This window comes from Trachemys scripta, chromosome 2 (genome assembly GCF_013100865.1).
Source record: "Trachemys scripta elegans isolate TJP31775 chromosome 2, CAS_Tse_1.0, whole genome shotgun sequence".
NCBI lineage: Eukaryota > Metazoa > Chordata > Testudines > Emydidae > Trachemys > Trachemys scripta.
In genome coordinates, this window is record NC_048299.1 from 182101352 (window position 1) to 182122215 (window position 20864).

Genomic DNA, 20864 nt, shown 5'->3' on the forward strand with positions numbered 1-20864 from the left:
ATGGATCTTTTGATATAAATCAGCAAGTCACCAAGTATTGAAAATTACAGTGACCTCACTGCTGTTAATAAATTTACTTGATCAAATAAGCCAGAGAAGAATGTCCCAGAACATGCATAGTGCCAGAAAAAACTCTGCCCCACACATGACTGTGAAACCACAAGAAACCTAACCTGGGTGTTACAGTCCTTGCTGCACAGCCATCATTAAATGACTTGTTGAAATTTTAATTCTCTGATCACATTAAGTGGTTTGAGAAGACAACAAAATCTGTACTGATCATCTTTGGTGGTGTCATCTGTTCTTTAGGAAAAGCTCTGAAGGTTTGCAGGTTTATTTATTCCCGGTGTCACCGGATAAGGTTACAATGCTGCACTGTTGATGGGACTGACAGCTCATGACTACACAAGATACTCATAATCCTTTACATTGGATAACTAAAGAAATCAAAATGAGTGACAATTATGGACATTATATGCTGTTAAATGCAAGACCAAATTGTTTAGTCTACTTCTATACTCAAATTACACTTACTGTCCACCCTTTTCAATTCTTAAAAATATAGTCATGTATAATATCAAATTATATACAGTAATAAACTTCTCCTTTGGAAATGTGCTCTAAGTTCAGCCAGAGACCCTATGTAAGGAAGATGACCCTCGGCGCACTGGGAGCCAGTAACAGTATCATCTACAACTGTGGCACCAATAGGGAAGACTGGGGTGCAGTTGAGGCCACCTGCTTGCCAACACACCCAGGATCTGGACACAAGCAGGGGAGAGGGAAAGGGTGAAGGACCCCTTTGAAGCCAGACCTGAAGCCACTCCATGCCTTCTGATGGGCTTGTTACATCAATAGAACCTGACATTTTGCTGTTTTGTAGTTAAATCTATAATTTCTGTTAAACTAGTAGTAAACTGCAAACCTTAATTTAGTTTAGTAGTTGGATATCCAAATGCAGTGAGCATTTTTATTCCAGTTTTAGAGATAGTATTGAATTCCAAGATATTCCACATACTTAAAAAGGGAGACACTGCTACAATTGCTAATATCTCTAGAGCCAGAATAAACTTTAAGTGGAGCCATTGAACATTTTGTATTAACCTGTTCCTGCTTTTCTTGCCACTGCAGTAGCAATTAATGTAGAGTTGTCCATATAGACTATTAACTCCTTACCCTAAGGCAAAACTTGCACCTACTTCAGTGGGAGCTTTGTCTAAATAAGGAGAGCTGAATGGGGGGAGGTGGGGAATCTATATATCACTGTGATATCACCACAGCTATTTTAGATATAGTCCAGCAGGTGGCATTCAAGAATTATTGTAAAAAGAATCAGTCCAGCCTATTCCTGCAGCTTGTCATTTACACTTTAACCCCAAAATGCTACAACTTATCACTATATGCATATCAAAGATGTGAGCTGAAGGGACTGTATTCATATACCTTCTATGGGAGAAGGATTATTATTTATTGATAGGCATTTGTTATATAGCATTGATAGAAGTGAATGTGTTATGTCCTCTGGTTATGCGAAAATTCTCTGGAGCTAAGGGCTCATGTTCCAAACTGTGTAAGAGTTAAGTAGTTGTCAACTGGTTAATAGCTACTTGAGTTACAAAGTCAAAACCTTCATATTTTCTAAAGCACCAGATACTACTTAGCCCTAGGGGGAATGGCTATCATATCTGAGCTTCAAAAACAGCTGGTTCTAGATTTGTGTGGCTGGTTCTAAATGGGTGCACAAAAGTAGGGAGAGCATAAGGAGCCATAATCCCAGGGTTTGCATACATGGAATGAAAAGAATGGGTGGGGGTAAAGAGTAAAAATGTTTCCAGTGACACTATGCTTTCCTAAGCGAGAGTCATATCCCCATCCCTCTTCCATACAGGTAGAGGGACCAAAGCTGTCACAGGAAGGAACACTCACTTCTAGTTCCAGAGGATGCTGCTGTTGCCATTATGACATCCTGTAAAAAAAATGTCAAGTCTTTCAAAAGCAGGTGTTCCTGTTGTGGACTACATGTATAAATAAGGTAGGCATGTAAAACAGAATCGTTTTTGAGTTGAGCACAGAAACAAAAGGTAGGAACATTTTGAAAAAATAAGTCAGAACACTTTTATACTTACACACTTAGCTTCCCTACATTTCTTCAAACTTTCAACAAAATATTCGTTGGGCTGAGATTAATCATGGGTAATTTTCATTATGAAAAACAGTTTATTTGCAAAACCTTAAAGAAGTGAGAGTGGGCAACTAGAATGGACTGCTCAAATTAAATAATTTTTTTTCGTATTTAACATGGCTGCTTCATTGTGTCTAAGTATTAGAATTTAGATGACATTCTCTGAGGAAAACCTCATCTCAGTAGGTGACTTTTACACCTCATGTTGTGCATATCTTGTACATAAAGTGTGAAGAATTTTGAAAATATTTCCAGTTGTTACTGTTGAACTTTTTCAAAAAGAATACATCACATTTACATGTATTTCTATAGTAAATGGCATGAGCCCTGTTTTATATTATACATCTTGTTATAATGGATAAAACAACCTTTATTGTATTTATAAATCTTTTCCTCCCATAACATGATAACAGTTATTTTGGATTTCCATGACTCCTGCTGAAATCAAGGTGGTGATTCAAACTAGTTTGGTATTTTCAGCTCATTCACACAAAATATTAGATTACAAAATTACTACACACTATTCAACAACATAGTCCAAGCCATAAGAATTTGAAAAGATCACTTGACTAAGCTAGAATTATGGAGGTGCTCCAAGAGCTCCACAGGTTAGACTGACAGTTGCATTAAGAGGAACTTGAACAATCATTTATTTCACACTTTAAGGCTTAAATTTAGTTTTCAGGTTTAACACCATGAGTCAGGATCTTTAGGGGCACAAAAAAGCTATAAAGCAAGCAATGGCAGAGAGTCCCACAGTGGACCAGAGGCTGAAGTGGGACTGTTAGTTTTCCTCCAGCCTACTATTCCCCCAAGCCCATCAGAGGGTGGAGCTATGCATTCCATGACCTGAGATCACAGAGGAGAGTTAGGATATGCCTACATTACAGCTATCTAGGTATCTAAAAGGGTGTCATAAGGAGGAGGGAGAAAACTTGTTCACCTTAGCCTCTAAGGATAGAACCAGAAGCAATGGGTTTAAACTGCAGCAAGGGAGGTCTAGGTTGGACATTAGGAAAAAGTTCCTAACTGTCAGGGTGGTTAAACACTGGAATAAATTGCCTAGGGAGGTTGTGGAATCTCCATCTCTGGAGATATTTAAGAGTAGGTTAGATAAATGTCTATCAGGGATGGTCTAGACAGTATTTGGTCCTGCCATGCGGGCAGGGGACTGGACTCGATGACCTCTCGAGGTCCCTTCCAGTCCTAGAATCTATGAATCTATGAATCTAAGCTGTGAAGTGTAATTCCCATCTTGGGTAGACATACACGCACTAGCTCTGCTTGATATAGTGCACTAAAAATAGTAGTGTGGATAGGGTGGCATGGGCAGCAGCTCAGGCTAGTCATCTAAATACAACCTCCTCTGAGATCCTGGTACGTACTTGTGCAGTTACCCTGAACCACCCCTGGTGCTGCTGCAGCCACACTGTTAATTCTAGCTCTAGGATAGCTAGTGCATGTATATCTACCCAAGCTGAGAATTACACCTACCTGCTGCAGTGCAGGTGTACTCTTAAGGGTTGGAGGTTCTTAAGGAGACTGAGGGCTTATCTAGATGAACAGTTAGTGTGCAGCAAGTTGAGGTGAAAATCTACAGTGCACTAGCATGTCATATAGTGTACTTACGTGTCCACGTGGACCCTGCTACTGCACAGTAAAAATTCCCTAATGCACAATGACCTACTCCAGTTTCAAAGTGGCGAAGCAGAGCTAATGCGTATATGTCTACCTGAGCTGGTAATTAGACTTCCCAGCTGTAGTGTAAGATGTTTCTTTGTGCTCCTAAGGATCCTACTAGGTGCAGTACAAACATAAGAGTGTATGCAGATACAACAAACTATTTTGAAAAAGGAATATTTGCATGGGCCCTACACATGGACAAAATTGTGAAACTTTCCATATTTTAAAAAACTACAGGATGAGATGTTAAAATATCCTTATGAGTAGGGCTTGGTCTACACTACCCCCCCCCAATTCGAACTAAGGTACGCAACTTCAGCTACGTGAATAACGTAGCTGAAGTCGAAGTACCTTAGTTCGAACTTACCTTGGTCCACACGCGGCAGGCAGGCTCCCCCGTCGACTCCGCGGTACTCCTCTCGCCGAGCTGGAGTACCGCAGTCGACGGCAAGCACTTCCGGGTTCGACTTATCGCGTCCAGACTAGACGCGATAAGTCGAACCCAGAACTTCGATTTCCAGCCGTCGAACTAGCTGGTAAGTGTAGCCAAGGCCTAAGTGGATTTCTAATTTAAAGAAATTAATTTGCATGGAACACATAGCTTGCCCAAAGTTCCTTAATTGGCCCTTTAAAGATTCCCCTGCATTGGGTATTCTTCAGGTGGCAGACTGCTGCTGTATGTTACCCTTGACCCAGCATGAGGCTGTGTTCCTGGGAAATGAAGCATAACTGGGGTGTCCCTGTGCCCTGGCAATCTATGCTGCCCACATCTCTTTTCCCAAGCTTCACTCCCACACCCACTCCCTCTACATTGGTTTCAGTGGTTTCCTCCTCCTTTCCTGAGTGCCCGAAAGGGAAGCATTGAGAGCACAGGAAAGGCAACCCCACAGCTGCTAGCTACAGTTCCTCAGCAGTCACAAGCAGTTGGGAGGAGCCATTGTAGGAAAAGTCCTGCTGAACTCCTGCAGCCCCAAGATGAAGCATGCTCATTTTGTCTGTGGAGATGGCATGTACACAGTTCATTTGGCATATAGGAGTTGTGAGGGGATGGACAAGCCCAGTGCTGATGAAATCTTCAGAAAAGTCAGTTGTCAAATTCCAGGAAGTATCCACTGAGCATGTGCTCTGACAAAGACTTATTCAGAGAGTTTTCACAGGGATAGCAAAAAGAACATCCATTATGCCAGGGTGACAACCCCATTCCCAGTCAAATTTCAAGTACCCCATATCCAAAATACAGAGGCATTAGAGTTTCTCAATAAAACAGCTCTAAGAATTTTTTTTAACATAAGCAAAACAATATATATTTTTCCTAACCCCTTTCATGGAAACAGCTGAGTCAATGTAGCTGAAACTTTTCTAAGACAGACATGGGGCATGGAAAATTTAAATTCAAACATTTTACGTTTGACAAAGTTATAAGCAACTGAACAACAGGTTCTTGTAAAGGAAAATGTTGGGCATCCTTAACTATGTGCATCATTACCTGTACTGCCTATAAACACACACACACACACACACACAAAATAGGCAGGCAGTCACTGCAAATCTCGATCCTAAAGCCTCTGTGCCAGGAAGCATTCACCTTACGAGAGTGGACTGCTATGTCCCAAATCCCCAAGCCTATATTCAATGGAAGAGACAAAGCCAACTGTATCCCTCTCTTGCTCCTTTAAATGGAAAAATTAAATATTTGCATAATCCAGTCTTTTCCATATAATTAAAAACAGATGCATTACTTATTTATAGCAAAGACTAATATTGCATTCATGGATTAATTTCTTTTTAATTAGAAACATATTTATACATAGTAACTGTAACAAAGCTTTCTAATATATACAAGGTATAAATAGGTACACTGAAGAGACAGTGAAATAAATAGCTGTAAAGCTTACCCCCAAAGCTGGTAACCTCTGTGTGCAGCTGACAGCAACTTTTAGCTTCCAGTCTGTTTCACCATCTAGCTGATCAGTTCGAATAAAACACGAACCTTAAAATTATAAAAAGAAACCATACATCACAATACAGCCAGCTTTTTTTTTTCCCCCCAAGGTTCTATAAAATTTCCATTTTGTTACTTCAAACTGAAATTGTTTCTTTATCCTCTTTCTATACATTTTTATGTTATTATTCCTAAATGTTAAGGGCCTGATCCAAAGACCCAATGGTTTTGAAACAAGGCCTAAGTGTTTTGTTTTGGTTAAATGCTTTCTGTAAGGAATACTACAGATGTCACAAACTATTTCATAACAATTTTTTTAAAATCAATATACAATATCAAAATGCATGCAAGTAACAAGAACAGATTCTACTTTAAGTATTTTATACCATCTAAATTTAGATCAGTAAATGAAAATATATATTGGATAAAATGTATCTCAGTTGCAACTCCATTGACTTGTTAGTATTATGCCAGGATGAGCATTTTTGAAGAAATGATTTATATAGCCATTTGTGTAATTGAGATATTAAAGCTATTATAATAATTCAGAGATGTTTAAGATTATTATTCCATTTAAATTTGTGATTGGATCTTAGAAATCCCTTCTAATATACACTTCTTTACTGACCCAGACTGAAACCTATCAAGATGCCATATTTGTTAAGTGTGCAGAGAAGCTTGGTTCATTATCAGACTCCAGTACACACGTATAAATTATATTTAAAGGAAATCAACTCCAAAATGGATTTTAAAACATTTGTGGATGTCATGGATCCAAAACTAGATAACCTTTCAGCACACGTGACTAACCTATAATTAAGATGTGGTGGAAGCTCAAACCACGCAGATTGACATGAACATAAAAGTAACCGAAGAGAATTAGTGACATTAATAACAATTTATGTGTTTACAAAGAGCAGGCTGGTATAAAGTGTTAGAAACTCAATGCTGGAGGAAAATGATAACTAGATTGGTGGATATGGCCAATATACGTTGACCCTGATGTAGGTACAGTCTAGCTGAACCCAATGTTTTATTCATGAATGCCTGTTATTTTTACATAGAGAGATATCTCTATGTAAAAATAACAAAGTTTAGCATAAATATATATATATAGCGAGAGAGAGAGAGAGAGAGCATGCGCATATATACAATTCTGTGAATTAACCTGCATACAATATTAATACATACATTTCATAATGTTCCTAGCTCTAGGCTTGCAATCAATTATATTAAAACTTTGCTAACAAAGTAGTTTCACCACCAGAAAAAAGTTAGCAGCTATTTCTTTTATCCTATGCTCATTGGCAAAGGAGTTTCCCTTGACTAGTTTGAGTCCTTTTACATACAGAATAAAGCAATGAGCTAAATGCAGTGCCTCTAATAGTCAGTGTACCAGAAAGAGTCTCTCTGAGGGAAGACAAAATTTAAAAAGGTTTTGTATTACAGGAAGCAGGTTGACAAAGTGCCAGTAAATACATTTTGTTTGGGTGCTCAAATCCAGATGAATTTGGTGTCACAATCAAAGTACGTTGACCCTGATGTAGGTACAGTCTAGCTGAACCCAATGTTTTATTCATGAATGCCTGTAAATTTAGCAGCTCAATGAGTTAACAGTCTGAAAGGACATAGTTGAGAGAGAAGGCACCTGAAATTATATGTGAACTGAAGATAGCATTTTCACACAATCCTCTTTCAAAGAAGTTTGCCTGTGTATCTTTGCTCAACAATATTCAGCACGTATTAAGTAAATCAGTCTTTAAAACCTCAATGTAAACAGCTTCCAAAATGCTTCATTTACTTTACTATGACATAAAAATCTCTTTCATAGTTCAGAACTTCAAATCACAAAACTATAAAAAATGAAGGCCCTGAATGTAGTGAATCTCTGGACAACACACTGATGTATTTACTTTTCATAAAATAGGAAAATATTGCAAAGTACTTTTGAAGTGTCCATTGATATATAAGGAAATATAATTAAGGTGAGATACCTAACAGTACCTAAGAACTCAACAATCCCAATGCACATTTCAATCTATGGCATAGATCAACAGTCTACTTTCTATCATACTTTTTCCTATACAAGACATTTCATGGCTATTTTTACCCTTCCTGTCAATAGCTGCTCTCATCCATCAATTTCATTTAGAATTATACTATAGATCAATGCAGTTCAAGACCAGTGTGGCTCTTGTGAATGGTTGACTGCACATATATTCATTTAATAGAGCTCACACTATGACATGTATTGGCCAGCCGCATTTCCTCTCCACTTCAGCAGTTAATGTCATCAATAACTTATCTCATAGCCCGTTTCCCTTTTATCCAGAAAGGAGACTGCTTTGTGCCAACTCAGCTCTCAGTAGTGATCACTACAGCAAAACTGAAACAATAAAACCTTTTCCCCCCATTCTGAAATAGTTCATCAGTATTGATAAAATAACTAACTGTACTCTGATAGTGATTTTAAACTTTGTTTAACTAAGGTGTAAATATATGAGATTACTTCTAATTATGTAACTAATGTCTAATGAAAAACAGTGAGACAACTTTTTACATGTTACAACGTGTACCTGTAAAGACAATTGGTACTACATAAAGCCCAAATTATAATATATACAATTGTCTGAGACACTAATAGGTACAATTTTTTCCATGATATTTACTCTTTTAAATACCTACTGTAGTATATCAAATTGAAAAAGTCATAACTTAGTTCACATTATTAAAAGAAAACAGTACATTAGATCGTAAAGTTTACTATCTTTTGTTCCCTGCTGTGTGTGTGTGTGAGAGAGTGTGTGTGAGAGAGTGTGTGTGAGAGAGTGTGTGTGAGAGAGAGAGAGAAAGAGAGAGACAACTGTGGGACCCGCTAAGGTGTTATTTTTCAAGTAAGCAGGGGGTAAGGAAGGTGAGATTTTTTTTTAAGTCCTTAAAATATAGTTTAAAAATTACACAAATAATAAAAGTCCAGACAATATTTCAGTACACATCCAATATATGGTATCACCAGTGCAAAAGTGGCCAATTAGAGAGAAGTGAAATCCCATATTGAATGTGGGAAACTTAATAAAAAGGGATCAGAAACACCTGCCATAAAGCTAAGTCATAAATTTTAACTTAAAGGAGAATGAAGACGACAGTGGAGGGAACGTAGATATTCATTATTTCTAGATACATAAACATGATTCTTTCCCACTAAAGAAGATTTAGTAGTAGTTTTCAAAAGTTGGATACAGGGAATTTGGCCCATAAACATTCACATAAAGTGTCCATGTTTGTAGCGACGATGGTCAATTGTTTAAAATATTACTGCATTAGAGTCTGAGAATGAGACTATATACAAAAATTGCATTGGTTTAATTAAAATATTTTTTAAATCGATTTAATTAAACTGGTGCAAACCCATGTTGCCACAATTAAATGAATTTACAACTGGCTCCATTTAGCTTACTCAAGTGAAGTCAGATGTAAATCAATTTAAGTGTGTCCACACAAGGGGTTGGTTTCATCAATATAACTATATCAATTTTACAAATAATTTTAGTTAAAGTAGTTAACTGTGTTTGTACAAGTCTTAAGAGTGCAAAACAAGCTGTATTTTAAAATCGGTATTGGGTTCTTTTACAAAGATTACCCTAACAATAATTTCAATTTGTACTCCTGCCAGTACGGTGGGAAGAGAGACATTTGCTATTACTTTTTGTTATGGAAAGCACTCAGATAGCACAATGATGGACAACATTATAAGAACCCAATTAGCTACATATTCTTAATATTAAATTTGGCACTGTACGTTCAATCAGGTTTCCTTTGCTCTTGTTGGTTTGTAATTTGAATATGTGCACAACAAAAAGGCATGAATATTGTTAAATAAAGAAAATATTACTTATTTCAGTCCAGATGAAAAGTGTTTGAACATAATTCAGCGGCGGTTGGGCATTGTCTGTGTTATTCAATATATTATATTCTTAACATTCCAAATCCACCTAAAACATATTGTTACAGTGGTATTCTTAATACGACAGGTTACATAAAAATGTTAATGGAAACACTACAAAAGCTCGTATTGCATCTTACTGCAGACTGCAATCTGGTATACTGTGTTGGCTTTAACACAAGAATGCAGTTCATAGTGTCAATTTCAGGTAAGCAACATTAGTGGTTTACCAAGAATTGCACACAATAGCAATAGTTGATGGTTCTATTTTATTGTTTAATGATAACCATACATAGTATTATGAAATTCAAGCATAAAAATTAACACAGACATAATATCTTGCAAACTGAATGAAGGAATAGAAATTCCAAGTTAAGTCTACCACACTAACTCACTGTTTTCTATAGGTATTAAATCATTTATCATATATTAGATCACTCACCCACGCCGAGATTTTTAGATAACTTTGTGGTACTTACTGTGGGCTACCAAAGACTGAATGTCAAATGCAACTTGGATTTTCCTTTCCTGGGCAATATTAATTTAGACCCTTAATGTTGCTTTAACAAAGTCGAATTTTTAAAATTTTAGCTTGTGTTAAGCATATTAATTTGTATATTATCAATTAAACTAAACAGATGACTGCAGGGCTACAATGAACTTAACTGATCTCAAAGCAAATGATATGTATAAGGACCCATTAAAGCTTATTACAAACTACTGAGGTAAACAGATTTCTAGAATTTAATGTAAATGGCCTTAACTTAATAGTGCTATCCCATTTTAAAGCAAATATTAATGAAGTATGAACATTCTTTCAAAGACTGTAATAACAATATCACAGACTGATTAATACAATAGAAAACTGAAGTTAATTAACTTACAAATGTGCAATGATATTAAAGATTTTCCATAGGTGTTTAAAATGTTGACAGAAAAATACTGACAACCAAGTAACAATTCACTTAAAATGATTTCACCCACAATATATACCGTATTAATTCTAAAAATATTTAATCATAAAGCTAATCTGTGACAAGATTTTAGTTTATTGCTTTTGATTATTTGTTTTTATTCAAATGTTGTATTTCCTAATAAGAAAATATTTATTAGAAAACATGTGCCTATGAGAAATTTCTGTGCAATTCCAAACTATTATTGCACCAGGCACCTTTCTTCCTGATTACTATATCTTACCTTCAGAAAGAGCAAAACCTGCATTCCTTTCTCCAGCAGAACCCCTATTGATACTTTATACAAAATGTGGCCCTTATTTTCTCTAACTATGGATATCTACAGTCTCGCCAGATATTACAGTAATGTACTTAAATCTCCACTATCACTAGGATAAATTATATTTGTACATACACCCTTCAGCAAACTGATAACAGTTCTTCATACAGGCTTTGAAAACAAACTATTACTTTGTGATGCTACATTTTCTAAATGTATTCTAGCTTATAGGGTTTTTTTAATTGCAAATTTTTGAAGAAAAAATTGTTGTACTTGAATTACATTATTTATTCCTATTTTATCTTTTCATTTGCCAATGTTGTTGATGTTTCTGTTAAATGGTAAACAGTAAGATGGACTCGTTTGTTCTTAAAACAATTACTTTACAATTTACTTAGTAAGCTGCTTAACAGTGAAAATTTACCTAGAAGGAGAAACAAAAAAGAAATAACCAATACAGGCTGATGGCAATCCATATTCTGCCACAGAATAGTTGTTTAAAATATGTAATTACATCGGGTCACCAGATTCATGTTGGGGAGAAGAGGGGAATAAATATAGAAAATAAATTGATCTGAATGAAATCAGTACACATTTTATTTGCAAATACTAAAGAAAAACATTTCTAACTTAATAGACTTGAATTAGCACTGACCTCTCTAACACTAATTTAAGACTGGAATTTTACCATTAGTGTGCAATTTTTTCCCTTTACTAGGTACTGTTTATAGAATGAGCTTTGGCAAAGATTCTCTGAAAATGTTTTGGATTGCTGCAGAGAAATCTAATTCTCCTCTTCTTTTCCTGCTACTCCAGAAACCCCTACACCTCCCCATGCGAACCTCTAATCCTATTATTCCCTTTTTCACCTAAAGGTTCCTTTGGCTATAGAGGTATCAAAATAACTCCCTTTGGAGACTGTCAGTTCTATAAAAGCATCAACTACACAACACTCCATCCATCCAGATTCTAAAAGTAGAGCCTCCCACATCTTGATGATCCAGGGAACAAGTCTGTTCAATAATCCAGGACTGGGTAATTGAATCTACATCTCTTGAAATGCATGTATCACTTCATGGAAAGTCTCTGCATCCTGCAAATGCTACCTAAGGGGTAAGGGCAGGGGCTTTTGGAGCCGGGGAGAAGGGAGGAAGAGTGGTTGGTTTTGCATTTGTTTTAATGAGACCACTGTAGAGAAAATATAGGCTTAATTTTTCCTAGAGCAAAATCCATTCCCATCCTCATCTCACAAAATATAAAACAATCTAAACAGTATTTTAACCCTTAGAACATTTGCTAATCCCCAGGACTAACTAGTTTCCAGGGTTAAGGGGGGAGGGGTGGAGAAAAGGAGATGAACACTTGGGTGCAGCCAACCCAATCCACCTTCAATCCTACACTCATAATGTGACCCTCCTTCCCTTAATTCCCATTTCTGATCTCTCCCCTAAACCCGAACCAGCAGGAAGTGGGACCCATCAGGAGCGGAGACAGATGACACAGATGGTGGTAGGGTCCGGGGAAAACCAGGCAAGAAAGAGTGAATGGGGCCATGTTTACTTGGCTCCTGCCGTACATCTGAAAGAGAACCCTAAAGATCTCGCCTATACTGATGTAGATAGAGTTACAAATTAACTGGCTAATGGGGAGAAGGCAAAGGATTGTGCTGAAAGGTGAATTATTGGACTGGAGAGAGGTTATCAGTATAGTTTCTCAAGGATCTGCCTTGGGACCAATCTTATTTGATATTTTTATTAAAGGCCTTGGCATAAAAAATAGGGGTCTGCTAATGAAATCTGCAGATGATACAAAGTTGGGAGGCATTGTCAATACAGAGGACGATAGGATTATTATACAGGAAGATCTGGATGACCTTGAACAGTGGAGTGACAGAAATATGAAATTTCAATAGTACATACCGTAGTACAAGGTCATGCACTAAGAGTTTCTGCTAAAAGCTCATCAGTTGTAAGTGACAGAGTGGGTGAGAGACCTGGGGTTGGTCGATCACAAGATGACTATGAACCACCAGTATGATGTGACAGTGAAAAAGGCCACTCTGATCCTAGGATGTATCAGGCAAGGGATTTCCAAAAGAGAGAGAGAAATATTAGTGTCACTGTACAAGGCACTGGTAAGACCTCATTTGGAATACTGTGTACAATTCTGGTCAACCATGTTCAAGGAAGATTAATTCAAACTGGAACAGGTGTATAGAAGAGCTACTAAGATGACCAGGGGAAGGAAGGACCTATTGTATGAGAGGAGATTGAAAGAGCTTGGCTTGTTTAGTCTAGCAAAACAAAGGCTATGAATACATCAGGGGAATATATAGCAGGAAGCATGAAGAGCTTTTAAGATAAAGGACAAGGTTGGCACCACAACAAATTGGTATAAACTGGCCATGAACAAATTCAGTCTGGAAATTAGAAAGTTTCTAACCATCACAGAGCTGAGGTCTGGAACAACCTCCCAAGAGGAGTTGTGAAGGCAAACAACTTAATTTTGTGAGAGAGATGGACAAATTTATGAGTGTGTTTGTATGACAGGGTTGCTTATGATGGTAGAGGGCAGGGCACTGTAAACATGGGGATTGCTTTTGGTTTATGTTCCTACAAACTCATGCTTCAGGATTTCAGCTAGCCACTGGTGGGTGGTCAAGAAGAGATTTCCCCCCTCAAAGTATTCTGACTTTTTTGTTTGTTTGTTTCTGATGTCACCTTCCTCTGAAGCATGAGGAACGGCCACGGCTGGAGATGGGAAATTGGACAGGATGGGTGAGAGCTCTGAATTGGCACAAAGCATTCTCTCTCTCTCTCAGATGCTTGGCTAACTAGTTCTTACTCATATGCTCAGGGTCTAACTGATCACTGTATGTGGGGTTGGGAAGGAATTTTCCCCATGTCAGATTGGTAGTGAGCTTGGAGTTTTTTTGCCTTCCTTTGCAGTATGTGGTTGCAGGTCATTTGCCAGGATTATCTCTGTGTGTGTGTGTGTGTGTGTGTATATAGATCTCACTGGCTGTAATATTTTGGTCTAATTTCAGTTGTTGGGTATAGTGTGCAGACATTGGATGGTGTTGGTGGCCTATGATACACAGGAGATTTAATGGTCCCTTGCTGTTAAACTCTGACTCTAATGGTGTTAGATCACTGTAAAAACCAGTATGTCATCAGAATCAGGCCCCGAGTCTCCATTTATTTCTATTCTTCCCCCTTGTTCTAGCAGTTTCTTATATGCCCAGAATGTACACTCTCTAACACCATTTTTAAAATATTGATCAGTTTGTGAAGTGCAATACAAATAGACATAGCATAATCATTCCCATACTTAGATTCAATAATACACCACACACAACACCCCCAAATTCCATCCAGTGGAATTTAAACTCCTCCACTTTGGGTCACCAACAAGTTTGAAAACCAGGACATTTAGATCTTCAACACAAACCAATGCCACCTGAGTTAAAGTAACTAGTAGTAATTGTAGGCTGATCTCCTCTACATGGAGTAGCCACTAGAGAGAATGCAACACATTTTACACATTTGTTAGACAGCAGAGGATACCGGGGAGGGGGGGGGCGAGAAGAGGATTAAGCACATTTATTCTGAAAGGCAGCATGGCTAAATGGATGAAGCTTGGGTTGGTCATATTGGAGACCTGGAGCCAGTTCTAGACCCTATTAAAACCTCTTCATGCAACTTCATTGGCGTACAGGGACTGTACAATGGACAGAACAGGCCCCGGGGGGACTCTTATAGTTAAGTGGCATTGGAGAACTGGCGGTCACCCTTCACTGCTACCCCTCGCAATTCCTGGTGTAGGGGAGTGGCCGTGGTAAAAGGGACTTGTCCAAGGGCAGGAGGAGGACGGGCCACAGCACAAAGTACTCCGGAAATGCTGGGCTGTGAAGAAGCCTCTTGGGTGCTGTAAAAGGTTGCCATAAGTTAGAGCAGATTCTGGGATTTTGAAAGATATACTCTAAGAATTATTTTGGGGATGTTTATGGCCAAATTATACAGATGGTCAGACTAGATGATCACAGTCAGGGCCGGCTCTAGGATTTTTGCCACCCAAAGCAAAAACAATTTTGGCCGCCCCCCCCCCATTTAATTACCCCACCCCCGGCCCCGCCTCAACTCCGCCCCTTCCCCAAATCCCCAGCCCTCCCTCCTCCCCCCAGGCTCTCAAGCCTAGGAGGGAGGGGGAGAAGCGGCACCCGCGCCGCGGACACTCGGAGTCTCCCCCCCCCCAGGTTTGAGAGCCTGGGAGGGAGGGGGAGACTCCGAGTGCCCGCGGCGCGGGCACCACTTCTCCCCCTCCCTCCCAGGCTCTCAAGTCTGGGAGGGAGGGGGAGCAGCGGCACGCAAAACGGCCGCTCGGGATCTCCCCCTCCCTCCAAAGGTTTGAGAGCCTGGGAGGGAGGGGGAGACTCCAAGCCGCCGCGGCGCGCGAAACAGCTGATTCGCGCGCCGTGGCAGCAACAGCGGAGGTGAGCTAGGGCAGCCGGGGCACATTTTTAGGGGCGGCATGGCCGGCGCCAGAATGCCGCCCCTAAAAATGTGCCGCCTCAAGCACCAGCTTGTTTTGCTGGTGCCTAGAGCCGGCCCTGATCACAGTGCTCCCTTCGGGCCTCAGAATCTATGAAGCTATGAATTTAAATTTCTCCAATAGACAAAGCCTTAGCTGTGAACCCACCCAATATCCACAGCAAACTCCAATACTATATATACATACATATAAATATATAGATATATATTCTCACACACACACACACACACACACACACATAAGCAAACAAAAAGTACAGAATATAAGAAGTTTATACACAGAACAGAGAGAGTTTTGAAATGTAGGAGCAAGTACCCAAACAGTTCTGACAGAGAATAAACTGAAGTAAAATAATGAATGCATACATCATTTGCATTTTTGTAATGGTTAATATATAACTGATGGTTCAGAGCATTACTTGTCATATTTCTCCTGGAGAATAGAGTTATAAGGGTTCTGCTTGGTCAGTGCTTACAGAATATGAACAAGTTGTAAATAAGATTTGCTATCAAACATCATTTAAAAAATACAGATGCAAACCTGAAACACTTTAAAGAAAATTTTCATAGTTTTATTATTTAACATTATTGTTAAAGAGTACTCAATAAATCTGTGTTGATACTAAGGGACAGTGAAACAAAATGTAACTTAATTGTAGATAGTAGTATATAGAATATATTTTATAAGGACATTAAGAATTAAGACTCAAAAAAATATTGCTTTAGTATACATATGCACAGGGCTGAATTCTGCTCTTAGTTACACCTGTGTACCAGAGTAACAGCAGAATTTGTCTAATAGTCTTTTAAAATCCATTATTTAAACTACCTTCAAAATATCCTTAATAATAATTGATTAAAATTTAGTTCACTATGTAACAGGAGACAATATTGCACCACTATACATGACCTATGTTCCTCTGACAACAGCTGAGTCAGAATAAACAAAAATATTACATCCACTGCTCTGAAGAATTGTATCCAATAAATTTTTTACAAATGAGAACATTAGCTACAACTAAATGCCAGCTAAGCCTCAGCAAAACTGAATTATTAAATCTGTCTGCCTGTATCCTATTACAGCCTACTTATGAATACTTGATTTTATTTTGTATAATTGACAAGAGTTGTCAGGAAAGGATGGTTTTAATGGCAATCAAATTAAGATCAACTGGTATAAGTGTCACACTGAAGAGTGTATGTCAAATGTTGAAGAATTAATTGATGGGTCATTGTGAAAAAGGTCACGTGAAACTGTCATAAACGGTTATAAATTGACTTGTAATATTACCAGCCTGGCTGCTATGAGTCAGAATCAGAATAATATTGAAAAAGAGACACATTGCTAGATTATATATACACCTGACAAAAGAAAAATAGACACTAACTTTGCATATCTAGTACTAGATCGTTTACCATCAACTTAATTTTTAAATCATTTATATGCTTTAAATGACTATATACATGAAAATTTTAAACAGATGACAAGATGAATAGCAGTACTGAGATGATGAGTTTGAGTACACAGTTTCATTTCCACTGGGAGAGGTAAAGTTTAGTTTTGAATGCTACCTGGAAAAAAGAACTGTAATATATCCCAAACATACAAGTTATAATGTCATCGCTTGGGACACAGCTGAAAAACATATTGGCATTTATAAGAGATTGATGAAAATTAGTTCTTACGCATTAATTTCTCTTAATACCGCTGAAAGAACTGTGTGGGCACTCAAGAGATATTTGATCTGAATTAAGAAACTGATGAAGCAATTGATTAATTGGAATTTAAGCCATCAGTCACTGGATCCATCAACAGATTCATTTACATTCTAAACAATCAGCTGATGGTCCAATAGGATACCATGTATTAATACACAGTCAATATGATACCACTGAACTCATCACAATTCCTTATTGACAAGTACACAGATGCTTTTAATCCAAGCTTGATCGCTTTGCATATATTTTAGGATTTCTTATTAACTCACTACGTTTTACGAATTTTTATTTTATTAAAAGCATTATGTTTTATGCATACACTGACCATTCAGAGAGAAAGGAATGTTTACATGTCTAACTAGACTCCCAAAATTTTGACTATTTGCTTTAAATAATTTTGTAATGAACATGAGGATATTCAAAAGAACCCCTTAGATAGCATGTGTAATAGAAGGGCTACAAATATGCAGAGTTATAAAATATTTATATTCCCCCTTTTAATTGTGTTTGGTTTGGCACACCTCCTTGAACTATTAGCCTTCTGATATATATATATATATATAATTACTGAGTTTATTCATGAAAAGATGTATAGAAATGGTGATCAGATAAAAACAAATTTCACATGATTAGTTGATTTTAAAAGTGCTATAGGAATTCTTACATATAAGTGGTCAAGAATTCACTGTAGACTACTTCACAATAGTCGTGCCAATTAATGTTATGTGAACTATAGGAAATTGGTTAACTATAGGAAATTCACTATTTCCAAGTCCTCAAATCACATGTGATGGTGGTGCTAGCATTGTGAGGTGAACAGAGAAGGCACCTAAAGGAGGATATAATGGTCTATAAATGTTCATAAGGCTGTAACAGTTTATCGAAAGTTTTACATTTCTCTTTTACCGGGGGATCTCGTTCCGACTCCCTGGTCTGCAGGTTTGCAAACACTGAAAAGGTAGTGATTTTCCACCTCATTATATCTGTTTTATGCCAATGCAACTCCCCTGAAATCAATGGAGCAACAGTATAAAACTGATGTAACTGAGTGGAGAATATGACCCAACAAGTTTAAGAAGCATAAGGAAGAAGATAGCTATGTTAATGGCATTGCTTTCATCCAAAACATTTAGCATAGTCAAGTATCCAAAGTAATACATACAATTCAAATTTGAGGCCACAAGTAGCAATAATTCAAAGTGCTCAACAGTTCAGAGGTACAGAAAAGTCAAAACTGAAATTAAAGTAATTACCTTTAAAATACCAAGTGATAATGCTGTCAAATGTCAATGGAAGCAGAGAAACCATATACATTCTAAATAAAAGATGCCAACCATGTGCGCTAAACAGTTTATCTTCTAAAATTAAATGACACTACTATTAAATTATTTTTTTTAAATACCACTTTCATAAATAGTGATTTATAAAATGTGTTTATTTTATGCCAACTTTTTCCACTACAGAGAGCTTGAGAATAATGTATTTACTACTAGCTAAATATAATTTTTAAATAAGATCTGAAATATATTTTGACCTGGGTTGTGTGGCTGGTTCTTTGGAATTGGAAAAACCTTATATATGGTGGTTTTGGTTTTAATAATCTTACATCACAAAAGTCATTACCTGGGTGGTGATATGGGCTGGATTACCTTTAGGGGACTGTTTTGGCTCCTTGTTAACTAGTATAGTGATATAGGAGCTCACTTTTTTTGATAGAATAAACCACCACTTTTGGGTTGTGTTTGCCTTATTTCCTACAGTCTGTCCTGAATTTGGAACACTCATACCCAAACCAAGCAGCGTGACAGCACCTAATTTCCATATTATATTCCATATAATTTCCATATTATGTCATTAAGGGCAGCAGTGGAAAGGGAAGCAGGGGAAGGAAGCCACTGTTAGGGGTGGCTTCTCCCTGGCAGTGGAGGGCATGGCCCTCAAACGTAACAAGGGAAATCCAATAGATCTTGAATTATCCCTTACAAAGGGATGGGCCATTTCCTCTACTTGTGGCCTGGCCCCCAATTCCTCCACCTGCAGCAAAGCTCCCACCAGGAGCCCTACTCCCCTGTTCACCTTCCTCGGAGAAAAGTTGGAACAGTTTCCTCAAGTTTTGAAAACTCAGTCCCCAGTCCCCACCCTATCCCACTGGAAAATGAAATCTATCATGCCAGCTCTGAAAACCTACCATATGTTGTTAAAGCGCAAACCATTTTAATTTATGTCTTCTATGCCCAGTACCCAGACCCATTCCATGGCTCCTCCAATACACTTTGGGAAATACTGATATAGAGCGTGATATTTTGATAATTCCTTACACACTTTAATAAGCAGTGATATAATTAACAATGTTGACATGTAAAGAAAGCATCATTATTGGCATCCAAGTTACACTGCAATGAATGAGGCAGTTCATACTTCAGTTACTGTTTCAGGTTATCTGCAAACCCAGGCAGATATTGCTGCACTGTTACATTGCATCATGTTTTAAAGTTTTTCTCCACACCAAATGAAAATAGACTGGAAAACAACTGTCTATTCATACCCCTTCATTTGGCCCCTCCGTTGGCAGGCAAGACTCACATTTGGGGAATGTGTTAAGTGAAGGAGAGGTTTTCAAGTTACTTAGGGTATGTCTACACTACGAAATTAGTTCGAATTTATAGAAGCCGGTTTTATTGAAATCGGTTGTATACAGCCGATTGTGTATGTCCACACAATAAAATGCTCTAGGTGCTCTAGTCGGCAGACCGCGTCCACAGTACGAGGCTAGCGTCGACTTCCGGAGCATTGCACTATGGGTAGCTATCCCACAGCTATCCCACAGTTCCCGCAGTCTCTGCCGCCCCTTGGAATTCTGGGTTGAGATCCCAATGCCCGGATGATGCAAAACAGTGTCGCGGGCGGTTCTGGGTACATGTCGTCAGGCCCCTCCCTCCCCCGTCACAGCAACGGCAGACAATAGATTCGCGCCTTTTTATCTGGGTTACCTGTGCAGACAACATGGAGCCCGCTCAGCACAGCTGAGCTCACCATCACCATATGTCCTCTGGGTGCCGGCAGACGTGGGACTGCATTGCTACACAGCAGCAGCTGCTAACTGCCTTTTGGCGGTAGACGGTGCAGTAGACTGGTAGCCTTCATCGGCGATCTGGGTGCTGGCAGCCGTGGGGCTTGCCTTTTGGCAGTAAATGGTGTATTATGACTGTTAGCCGGCCTATTACAAGTCGGGTCATCGCACGTTAGCAGAGTCTTCCCTGAGCAGCAGCTCGTGCAATAGGCCTGAAGACCATCGTCATACACCGCCCAGTATTTGCTGCCAAGCACCCAGAAAGATGCCGAGGGCTATCAGTCACGCTGCACCGTCGTCTTAAGATGTAAAAAAATAGATTTTCTCTGTATTCATTTGCTTCCCCCTCCCTCCGTCAACAGGGTTTTCAGTTTAATCTTTGGGGGGGACCAGTCTGTGACAGTTGTTTGTGTCTCTCCCTGATGCACAGCCACCGTTCTTTATTTTAATTCCCTGTGCCTGTACGCCATGTCGTCACTCGGCCCCCCTCCCTCCTTCCCCTAGGCCGTCAGATACTACGTTTGCGCCACAGCTCGAGCCGA

General features: G+C 38.5%; 1 protein-coding gene across 3 annotated transcripts in view; it reads right to left on the reverse strand.

The window, feature by feature from the left end:
- The window catches only part of ATP9B (ATPase phospholipid transporting 9B (putative)), a 292155-nt gene that overhangs the window by 154833 nt on the left and 116458 nt on the right, over positions 1 to 20864 (reverse strand). For all 3 annotated transcript variants that reach the window (XM_034762489.1, XM_034762492.1, XM_034762491.1), the window contains one exon: positions 5761 to 5855. In XM_034762489.1, the coding sequence (XP_034618380.1) occupies positions 5761 to 5855 (95 nt within the window). The remainder of the gene's footprint in view (positions 1 to 5760; positions 5856 to 20864) is intronic.